Raw genomic sequence first — 12387 nt, forward strand, 5'->3', positions numbered from 1 at the left:
AGTGATGGCAAATTAATTATTGTTTGTTACTATGCAAAGACAGAAATTTTCATATTGCCCAAATATGTTATACAACTGACATTTTATTGTACAAAGCTTTTTGACATTTGCGTTACTGAGTTTTAGTTACTGCGGCAGGTTCACTTTTAGTTTTACTTCCTTATTTCTATAAACCACGCCAGAAGCCCTGTCACAAAGTTTGAAAGCAGTATCTGCATGGGACAAAACTCCCCCTTTATGATCAACGAAGCTGTCAAAGGGAGCGTCATGTCGCGTTGCGTCGCGTTGTCGCTCCTCTGATGACCGTGAACACTTCCTGGTCCAAAGTTGTGTTTGTGTGTACACAAACCAAAGGCAATTTAGCATGAACTCGGATGGTTAACTCTCGTTAAGGAATTACAGCTCAACGGACCGGTTTCATAAACGCACATCTCTCAACTGGGGGAGCGAGAAGTGAAGTTAAATAACAGAATTTATCCCTCAGTTTTGACACTTCGCGAACATGATACGAGCAGCAGAACACCATCATCCGTGTAATGGAGCCCTGAAGTCTCATTTTGAACAGAAACGATTGAAAAATAACATTGTTGTGAAAAATGGATATCACCGAAATGAACAGGTATATCATGACATAATTTACGCTTCTATACGTCGAAATTATGTCAATGTTTTATCATGTTAAACTTGTTTTAAAAAGGAAAGTTAAAGGAAAGCTTAAGTTTCACCGTCAAAACTCTGACTTTTCTACAACGTATACTTTGGTTTAAATTCCTATAAATTAGCGTCGACCCTGTAGCGTCGAGGAGTCCGAATCTTTTCGGAGAATCGGTTCACTTGGACAGTTCGTTTTTAACGAATCGCCTTTATTAGTCATCGCTTAAAATTGTTACTCTAAGTCCTTGCCCGCGGCATTTTATGTCTTCCCTTTGGTAGTGAAATAGAAACGTTTTACCAATATGAAAATATTTATTCATGGTAATCACATTTTAACTGTATTATTTGTTTTAAGAACAGAACCAAATGCGCCATTGCACCTCAATACCATGGTTCGATCGATGGATTCTGTAAAAAAAAAAAAACCTATGCTAATTCTTATGAAACTTTGCCTATTTGTAGGCTATATTGTGGTTCTGAAACAATGCTTGAACACATATAGAAACTATGTTTATGTATGAGATCCAGTTTGATGTTGTTACCACAAGTGAGATCCTGGCTGTGCATGTTTGTGCCAGATAATTTACATTAGCATCAAATTCATATTAACTCCATTGATGTTTAACTTTGAGTGCTGTTGGGTTATAATATCAACATGTGATGTTGTAGGTGCAGAAAAATGGCAAAGGGAATGGTTTCCATCAGCCTCAACCCAGGGGTGAAGATTCATTCGAGCAGGCCCCCATGTATGTGGCTGTCATGACATACATGGGTTATGGGATTGTCACCCTGTTTGGCTATTTCAGGGACTTCTTAAGAGCTGTTGGCCTAGAGAAGTGCCATCAGGCCCAGGAGAGAGTAGAGCAAAAGGTAAGTTTACTCCCTTTTAGAACAATTTACCTTCTTAAAGTTACCCTCTTGTAGGCCTATTGTTGAATTTAATGATTTGTGCAATATAATTCAAGACACAAAGTTATTTTGTTCTGGTCAAGGGAATTCACATTGTGAAGTCCAGCAATTTTTTATATTTATCATTTCACATTTATCTCATTTAAAACTTGTAATGAATTTGTAGGAATGGGCTTATGTAACTTTAAAAGTTTCTCAATGGCAGACATTTAGAGAGTGATGCACTTCATATTTAAACAAAAAAGTATGTGTATTTAGTAAAACATTAGAGTAGAATATTGATGTTATTCAGTAAATGTCACAATGTGTTTTTGTGTGTGTGTGTGTCATTTCTCATTTGCACACTGGGTATCATAGAAAATCTCCATAGTATGTGTGCGGTGATGCTGGGGAGGTTAAAGACGCAATTAAACCTCAAAGGAGAGTGAGTTAATTGTTTCTGTTCAAAGTCTGTCCGTTGAGAATGCTGTCATCACTCTGATGCTTCTTTTATCATGCATCATTTGAGTCTTTTGAAGTTTAGTTTGGAAGATTGTGAGATGGTAATATTTCTGAGGAAATCCCACCTTTTGCCAATTCTTGTCAAACTCAAATGGTCCAGTCAGTATGGTAGGGTTATATTTATGTAAGTAGTGGTCGACCGATATATCGCAGAGGATGATAAATCAGCCAGTTTTTGGTAATTTTAAATTAATCGGCCTAAGATTAATTTAATAAACGTTACTGCATATCAGAGCTGTGACAGTCATTTATGAGCTCATGATGTTTAATGTGGTTTCTAATGCACACATGATGTCTGTGGGTAGTGGCAGCTCCAATATTTTTTTGTTGGGTGTTTTAAGGGGAAACTTAATGGTTTAGAGGGGATGTTAATAAAATAATAAAACTGCGTAATGAATGCATGAACTGAAGCTATAAACTGCAACTATGCAGTATCTAAACAACATGCATTATAGTATTGTGTATATACAGCACAGCTCGTAAGACTTAATTTTTCTCAGTGGTATTCCACTTTGCCCAGCTCAGGATACAGCTTTAAATTGTTTACTGATTTGAGCAAAATAGCTCATCTACTGCCAACTATGACACTCCAAAATTAATACTTTATAAAAATACACAGTTTTGCACAGGCTGGGAGCTGCTCGGAAAAAGTGTGGCTGTTTTTGATTGCGGAAATTAACAATTCTCTCAATACTAATTTCTTGTTTATCACAACAGAAAAGGCACAAAGCACAGCTATGTCAGTTTCATAAAACATTTATGCTAAGGCTGATAATTGGGACAAAAAAAGTGTCCTGGCTTTACCTCCATTTGGACACTGGACTCGGCGTGAAAAATTTGGACTTTTCCGGTTTTATCGGGACGTCTGGTCATGGCGATTAAAGTGGATCGTAGTTTAGATGTTTATATTTATTTGCTTAGCAGAAAGGGCTGAAATATTTGATCGCACCCAGTATAATTAATGGAGTTGATAACGCTGCAAGTGCGTGACTTGCGCTGCTTCATTCTTTATAATGGGAGCGATCTACAGTCACTTTTAGAGCATGTAAATAAATACTTGGACTTAACTAGCCAGCTAGTCTCTTCTTAGCAAAGTAAACTTTCAAGTAGTTGACAAAAATGTTATTCACCTACCAGAGATATGTGTGCTACATATTCTACAGTTTTAGTACTGCACGTATCCAACAGTCTTATTTCAATGCATCGCTTCCTGAACATCAGGCTCAAACAGAGGCTGTCTACTTGTGCTAATGTCCTCTTCTAAACTATTTTGAGGTGTCTGAAATCCGTGGTCTTTTGCTTCATGTTAGATAGAGTTCCATTGCGATCGACGTTGAAGATCAACTTCAGATCGCTTATGCACGCCTTTACCTGAGTACGTAGCCTAACTGACTACTCCCCGCTAATATATATATTATCAAGAACACAGTTTATTTTTTATACATCTACTCTCATATTTAATCTTATGAATATTTTTCAGGTTTTAATTATTTATTTTGAAATGTTTAATAAATGTGAAGTGAGAGTAAATTTTTTTTTTTACATAATTAGGACAATTTTGTGGGGGATGTGCTGTTTCTATGCAAATTTCTGATGGGAAATTTGGCAACCCCCACCCTAGCACCACCAATGTCTGTAGTTGCTGGATTACTGTGTGCATTGTTGTTATTTCCTTCTTCCTAATATATTACCATTTCTTTACATGCAAACAATTACAAAATGGGAAGACTTAACAGAAACCAAGAGAAACTGCTATCTATCATCTAAAACACGAGTAACTGTAATGCTAAATAGAAGTTCATAAATTTTTAGAACATTTATATACAGTGTGTAGGCCTATATTTACTCACCTAAAGGATTATTAGGAACACCTGCTCAATTTCTCATTCATGCAATTATCTAATCAACCAATCACATGGCAGTTGCTTCAATGCATTTAGGGGTGTGGTCCTGGTCAAGACAGTCTCCTGAACTCCAAACCGAATGTCAGAATAGGAGAGAATGGTGATTTAAACAATTTTGAGCGTGGCATGGTTGTTGGTGCCAGACGGGCCGGTCTGAGTATTTCACAATCTGCTCAGTTACTGGGATTTTCACGCTCAACCATTTCTAGGGTTTACAAAGAATGGTGTGAAAAGGGAAAAACATCCAGTATGCGGCAGTCCTGTGGGCGAAAATGCCTTGTTGATGCTAGAGGTCAGAGGAGAATGGGCCGACTGATTCAAGCTGATAGAAGAGCAACTTTGCCTGAAATAACCACTCGTTACAACCGAGGTGTGCAGCAAAGCATTTGTGAAGCCACAACACGCACAACCTTGAGGCGGATGGGCTACAACATCAGAAGACCCCACCGGGTACCACTCATCTCCACTACAAATGGGAAAAAGAGGCTACAATTTGCAAGAGCTCACCAAAATGTTGCCTGGTCTGATGAGCCTCGATTTCTGTTGAGACATTCAGATGGTAGAGTCAGAATTTGGTGTAAACAGAATGAGAACATGGATCCATCATGCCTTGTTACCACTGTGCAGGCTGGTGGTGGTGGTGTAATGGTGTGGGGGATGTTTTCTTGGCACACTTTAGGCCCCTTAGTGCCAATTGGGCATCGTTTAAATGCCACGGCCTACCTGAGCATTGTTTCTGACCATGTCCATCCCTTTATGGCCACCATGTACCCATCCTCTGATGGCTACTTCCAGCAGGATAATGCACCATGTCACAAAGCTCGAATCATTTCAAATTGGTTTCTTGAACATGACAATGAGTTCACTGTACTAAAATGGCCCCCACAGTCACCAGATCTCAACCCAATAGAGCATCTTTGGGATGTGGTGGAACGGGAGCTTCGTGCCCTGGATGTGCATCCACAAATCTCCATCAACTGCAAGATGCTATCCTATCAATATGGGCCAACATTTGTAAAGAATGCTTTCAGCACCTTGTTGAATCAATGCCACGTAGAATTAAGGCAGTTCTGAAGGCGAAAGGGGGTCAAACACAGTATTAGTATGGTGTTCCTAATAATCCTTTAGGTGAGTGTATATATATATATATATATGTACTATTAGCCCTATATTAAATTGTGTGATATGTCAGCATTATATTGGCCTATCGGCCACCCTGCTCTCTGGATTTTGGCATCGCCATTAAAAAAAAAACATATCAGTAAACCTCTAGATATAAGTGAACATATTGTGGATTTTCCTGCTCTGTTGTTGCCATGTTTCCCTCGAAGTATGAATCGCTGCAGCCAAACTGGCTCTCACAAGATAGCTTTAATAAATACAAAAAAAGTGTATGTGCATCAGACTTTTCAGTGTAAGAATGCTCAAATACCATCCTCTTTTGAATATACAATAAAGTTATATGCATTGCTGCTGTCCGGGACACATTCAGGAAAGTTAAACATTTACACCTCAAATATGATATGATCACAAGCTGTTTTTGATTACCTCTGTACAACCCCTGGCAAATATTATGGAATCACCACACTTTGTAGCAAATAAACAAATCACAGATATGACACAACATTTTTTGGTTGTTCCCAGTCAGCTGTGTCTAAAATTTGGTGCAAGTATAAACAATATGGGAAGGTTATAAAAGGAAAACCTATGGGTAGACCAAGGACGATGTCAGAGCGCCAGGATAGAAAGCAATATGCCTTTAAATAGAAAATGCACAACAAAACAAATGAAAAACAAATAGGTGGAAACAGGAGTCAATGTTTGTTACAGGGCTGTAAGAAATCGGCTGATTGAAAGGGGATTTTCTTATAGATAAGCCAAACAAAAACCAGCACTAACACCTAAACAAAAGAAAAAAGGCTACAGTGGGCTAAAGAGAAGCAATCATGGAGTGTGGATGATTGGATGGATATTCAGTGATGAATAACAAATCTACATTGGCCAAGGTGATGATGCTTTCTGGATGTTGTCTGGTGCCGTTCTAATGAACATTAAAATTTCCCCAGTCATTTATGATATGGTGTTGCATGTCAAGTAAAGGACCAGGGGAGATTGCAATTATTACCTCAACAATCAATGCACAGGTGAAAATTGAACTTTTGGACACTTCTCATTCCATCGATTAAAAAATTATGTTCATTTTTCAGGATGACAATGCATCTTGCCACAGAGCAAAGAGTGTTGATATCACATCATAAAAGCCAGCGGAGGAGCAAAAAAGTACGAATTGTAATTTAGTTTTTTGTTGATAATTCCATAATTATTTCCTCAATATTGAGTGATTAGATAATTCCTCTACTTGATCTGGAAAAAATATGCCATTAATTAAAATAATGTAATTGAATTTGTTTGAGGGATGTTTCACGAAGCTTGAATGTTCGGCTATTAAACAAATTTTTTTTGTCATATCTCTGGTTTGTTTATTAAGTGTGGTGATTCCATAATTTTTTCCCAGGGGTTTTATGTGGTTTTTGGGATCTGATCACAAAACATTTTGCTCCCGGTTTACACCTGTATTTAACTCTGACCACTTGTGATCGGGTCACACAAAAAGCATTTTAAAACTAGGTGTAAACAGGATCAAAGGCAACACAAAGAGGAGTTAGTTTGATAGACAGTTGTTATGGCGAAATAGGGGCAAGAACTATCTGTTCAATAAAAAACCAGGGAGGGGCTCTCTCAGGTGGGAGCGATCAATGAGCCAAATGCCTGAGGCAGAATGCATAATAATAAAACAAAATCTTGGGTAAGCCTAGCCCACCTTTGTCCATGCCTATGTAACTTACTGAAATGCAATCTGGGATGTTTACCATTCCAAATGAAGGACTTCGATATGCTAACAAATTGCTTGAAATAAGAGAGGGGGACATAGGGAGAGATTGTAGCAGGTAGATGAATTTTTCAATACAATTCATTTTAATAACATTAACCTTTCCAGTCATAGATAAATGTAATGAAGCACACCTGCCCACATCAGTCGAAAACCTTTATATTAAAGGGTCAAAATCAACTAAATCACACAAATTTGCTGGGAATAAAATAACCAAATACTTAATGCCCTGTTTGGGCCACTGGAAGTCACCTGGCTGAAAAGCCGTTACTGGGCAGTACGCTGTCAGAGCCAAATTTTTGGATTTAAAAAGGAATGAATAATTCTGTGGAGGCAAGGCATAGATCTAGTAGGGTCAGAGAAAAATAATAAAATATCATCTGCGTAAAGCAAAATCTTATGCGCCAGACCTCCCTCCACTACCCCTGAAAAATCATCCTCCTTTCTTATCACGGCTGTTAATGACAGAACAATAAGGGGGCCACCCTGCCGGGTGCCCCTATCCGGAGAAAAATAATCTGAAATGAATCTTTGTTTGAATCGCCGCTACCAGGTGTCTATAAATTAACTTAATGTACCCAATAAAAGTATTCCCGAACTCTTAAATTTCAAAATCTTAAAAAGATATTTCCATTCTAGCATATCAAACACCTTTTCGGCATCAAGTGAGATGGCAATGACGGGAGTCTGATCATTTGCCAATGACCACATGATATTGATGAAACGCCTGATGTTATCAGAAGAGTTACGGCCCCACCTGAACTATATGTATAAGAGATGTCATAACTTAATCGGTTAGCCAAAAATGTTGAGAGTATTTTAACGTCTAGCTGGATCAGGGAAATTGGACATTAACTCTTACACTCACTAGGATCTTTGTTCTTTTTAAGAATCCAACTGATCCGGGCTTGCGTCATGGTTTGTGGAAGCTTTCCATTCTTTAATGATTCTGTATAAACTTCTAACAAAAGTACAGCCAATTCTGTAGCATAAGATCTATAAATCTCAGCGGCAAGGCCTTAAATACCTCGCCATGCTCCTCCAATGTTATCTCAGAATCAAGAGAATTGTTTTTGCTCAGCCGTCAGTTTAGAGAGTTCTAATAGTCCCACAATGTTTGTAATCAGTAGTCGAAGACGTGGGACGTGGGAATGCTCAAGTCCGGTGTTTCTATACAAATTTTGTGAGACTGAATTATACAACAAAAGATAATGTATAAAACAAACTCCGGCAGAATAAACACAGAGAGCTTGTAGATTCATCCACAAAACTGTACAAAGGTGTTTTACCCCACAAAACAAACTCGCCAGTAGGCGAAAAAAGCAAAAAAAATAAATAGCGCTCAGTTCCCTCGAACATTCAAACGAATATTCAGTGAGCCAGTCCACTCGGCAGCAACATGAGTGCAACAAATGACATAATCACTCCAATGTCTTGCAAGAAATACTCCACAAAACTCCAGCCAATAGGAGGCATAAGCACAAGAGCATGCAGATTTATCCACAAAACTGTCCCGAAATGGCGCTCCATTTCCTCGAACAGTCAAGTGAATGTTCAGGGAGCTGGTCCAGTCGACTGCAACGTGAGTACCACAAGATAACTTACTCACTCCATTGACTTTATGAAGAACATTGCTTGCTGTGGGCATGTGAATGTTTTACGGCCATCCTTGGCATCTATTTTCAATTTTCCCGGGAATATGTGTGCAAAAGCGACCTTCCATTGATGTAAAAGTTTATTGCATTCCTTGAATTTTTCATTTTTCTCTCTTGTCGAATTCATTAAGTCTGGGAACAAGAAAATTATGTGGTTTTTCCAAGAAAGCCTTCCTTTACTCCTCGCCTCACGTAACACAAGATCTTTATCAGATGAGCTCAGAAATTTGACCAGAATTGATTGGGGCCTGCCTCCCTCTGCAGCTTACCGAAAAGGAACCCTGTGAGCTCTCTCGCTTTCCAGCTTTATGGCCTGTAATGTCAAGCAGATTCGAGAAGAGCCTGTCCAGGAATTTCACTATATCATGACCATCAGGATTTCCAACAATACGGACGTTATTCCACCGGCTACAATTGTCCATTTCCTCCAACTTCCTCCAGAAACGTTCCAAATCCACCTTGGTTGCTAGGGGATTAGCAGATAATTCCCTATCCGATGTCTCCAGATAATCAATCCATTTCTCAACATCCCCCACCCTTGTAACCACCTCAGAGAATTTATTCTTCATGGCAGTGATCAATCGACATATCACAACAAGATCCTCCCAAGTCAGCAACGACCTTCATCAGCATTGCTGACATGTTCAACATCTATCGCCACATTTTCCGCATTTCTCCAACTAAATCGACTCCCTGGCTTGGGGCCTGCTCGGTGGCATCAGCTAGAGCACATAAGTGTCTTTTAATGTCTCCAGAGCCCGAGGATTTTGAATACTTTGACATATTGTCTTCCTAGAACAGTTTTCAAATCTCACCGGATTATATCATTATAAGTGTTAAAACTAACAAAGTGCGCAGAGCTCTCCGTTCACAAGTCCAATCCTTGCATGGCGTCACGTGACTCCCACAAATGAGTGTATTTTTAGTGCTAATCTGGGGCATTGCCACCTCTTTGTAATGAATAGTGCCGATTGAGGAAGGGCAGCAAAAAATACTGATGCTACTTGTTCTATAATTGTAACTGTTGATTTCTTCTATTACAGGACTTCGTTCCTCTTTACCAAGATTTTGAAAACTTTTACACCCGGAACCTGTACATGAGAGTCCGAGACAACTGGAACCGGCCTATATGCAGTTTACCTGGTCCAGTTTTTGACCTTATTGAAAGGGTCTCTGATGATTACAACTGGACTTTCAGGTATATTGGGTTCAATGCATTGCATTAAAACAAGCAGTTATGAACAGATAGAATCTGCACTTTTGTTTTCTGCACCGATTTGATTGAGGAATCTTTGGAATTCTACTGAATGTCTTAAACACAGTTGAGAGAGTACTACAGTCTTATTGGTAGCTTAAAGCATAATCTAATTAACCAAAATACTGTATAATCATGCACACAACTGCTGGGGAAAAAGTTCTGAAAAGTTCTGCATGTGCAGGTTCTATAAGGGCCTGGTTATGATGATGGGTCTTGATAAACTAAAGTATTAGATACCTATTAAATATTTTTGTCTCTTTTTTCCAATTGTGTTCATGTTATTCTTAATTTCATTCACCAGCTACCCTAACTGCTTCCTCTGTAATATAAGCAACTGCCTTTACAGTATATAATACCCATTGATTTCAGTTCTACACGGAACTAAGAAAGAACTACTGTATGTACACAATAGGCAGAAGAAATCAATGTTATTAATGGTTTGGTTGGTTGATATGTTACCACTTTACAGGTTAACAGGGAAAACGATTGAGAATGTCATAAACATGGGCTCCTACAACTATCTGGGTTTCGCTGAAAACAATGTCGACTTTTTGAAAACAGTAGCACAGAAGACCAAGCAGTATGGAGTGGGGATCTGCAGCACAAGACAGGAACTAGGTATGTGTGTGGTTGTACCACAACTGAAGTGTACTTACAATCACTAAAAACAGGTCACACAGCACCCAGTGTGTGCTTTTTGGGTGTGTTTGTGCCCTTTGTACATGTACTTGATCAAGAAGCATGGTAGGCTGTTTTACAACTCTGAGCAAGTTCTTTATGCTTCCACACCACATACATGCTGTTTTGTTTAGTTGGTGCTTTCATAAACCTGACAAGAGCATTTTATTAAGTTGTGTTTAGACCAGATTTGAGCAGAATTTACAGCATTCCTACTTTACAATTGATGTGACAATTTGATCCTTGATAATTTATTAAAAGGCACAAACATCTGCTAATTTTAAAACGCAAGTTAATGATTGACTGGACTGTCTCGTATTTCTCTGGCTCTCTCCATAGGTTTATTACATGTGTTAAAAAGGCCAATAATTGTCTTTCAGGGGCTACCATGCAGTATGTTTAAATACTTTTTTTCAATGTGGTGCAGTTTGTTTAGATTAAAGGGTTAGTTCATCCAAAAAAGGCAATTCTTTCATAATGTATTCACCCTCATGTAATTTCAGACCCATCTGACTTTAAGTTTATGAAAGGCAAATGTGAGATATTGGGCAGAATGTTAGCCTCAGTCACCACTCACTTTCATTGTATGGAGAAAAAAATGCAATGGAAGTGAATGATGACGAAGACTAACAATCATCCCAACATTCCACAGAAGAATGTCATCCATGTTTGAAACAACATGCGGATGAGTAGATACATTTTCATTTTTGGCCAAACGTTCCCTTTAACAGCTAGAATGTTTGCACTGAGGTAAAGAGGTGCATTTTAGGGTTACCACCTGGACATAATAGGGAATTTTAAAAATGTGATTTCCAGGCCAGGTCTTGGAAATGAAAAACATCTTTAAAAAATCTTTAAAGTGTCTTTAGTAAATATAAAAAAAATATTTGGACTCAGAAAAATAAACTAATAATCATACAATTATTTTTGAAATCCCTTATACAGTTGGAAAATGGAAAATTCATGGAAATTCATTGGTAAAAGGTGTGGGAATGGTTTTTATATTACCTGTGCAATGGCACAGTTGGAAATACTTGTAATTGTGACTGATGTTCTGCAATCAGGTTATTCTGGTTTGTTGCGTATGTGGCATTTTTTTTTTTAGCTGCTTAAGGACTGTTGTTGACTGTTCTGTGATCAGTAAGGCCATAAAAATGTCACGTGTCTGATCTTCTTGCATACATACTGGCATGTCATACATACAATCCCCTCCTACTGATATGATCCGATATCCTATCATTTCCTACTAAAGTAGGTCAACTATGCAATGACTTCAACTATGGTTAACTTCAGCCAAGATCATTAGTCATGTGGGTGTTTGTTATAAGGGAGTGTGTAAAGTCATTTTCATTCATAATTAATTTGAGGGATTCATAGATAGATAGATAATTTTTTATTGTCCTCAAAGATCACATTTTTTACAACGTGGGTGCTTTAAAAACAAACACAACAGCACCCATACATATTAACCATAAAAAAAAACACAAGATCATACATGAATGCCAGAGCATAAGATGGCATCACAATGGCTGATTACCTGATTATATGTGTTTATAGCTTGTATAGCCATAGGAACAAAACAACCATAATTGGCTTTTCTGTACATGGGTAGTCTATACCTAATAAAGTGGATGGTCTGGATCATATAAAATGTTATGTGCCTTCCGGAGCGTATATGAAATAACACCGTTCGATAAATTAGGGGTAGGAATACCAATATTTTGTCTCGCTAAATTAGTTATAAGTGTTTAGTATGAAAGAAACAAATGTCACCATACATAAGAACTGACTCAGTAATACTAAGAAGGAGAAGAAGACTAGGCTGAATAGACAGATGTTTAAGTTTACGAATAACTGTAAGTCTCTGTTGACAGCACTTGTAAATACCAGTGTGCTGACTGAAGTTGAGATGTTTATCCAATGTAATGCCTGAGATAT

General features: G+C 38.2%; 1 protein-coding gene across 1 annotated transcript in view; it reads left to right on the top strand.

Moving 5' to 3' along the window:
• The first annotated feature begins 244 nt into the window (after nt 1-244).
• Nucleotides 245-12387, top strand: part of LOC127660486 (serine palmitoyltransferase 3-like) — a 46852-nt gene continuing 34709 nt past the window's right edge. Inside the window, exons 1-4 of the mRNA XM_052150754.1 lie at nt 245-619; nt 1324-1524; nt 9557-9711; nt 10241-10389. Coding sequence (XP_052006714.1) covers nt 503-619; nt 1324-1524; nt 9557-9711; nt 10241-10389 — 622 coding nt within the window. The 5' untranslated portion in view covers nt 245-502. The remainder of the gene's footprint in view (nt 620-1323; nt 1525-9556; nt 9712-10240; nt 10390-12387) is intronic.

Source organism: Xyrauchen texanus, chromosome 20 (genome assembly GCF_025860055.1).
Source record: "Xyrauchen texanus isolate HMW12.3.18 chromosome 20, RBS_HiC_50CHRs, whole genome shotgun sequence".
Taxonomy (NCBI): domain Eukaryota; kingdom Metazoa; phylum Chordata; class Actinopteri; order Cypriniformes; family Catostomidae; genus Xyrauchen; species Xyrauchen texanus.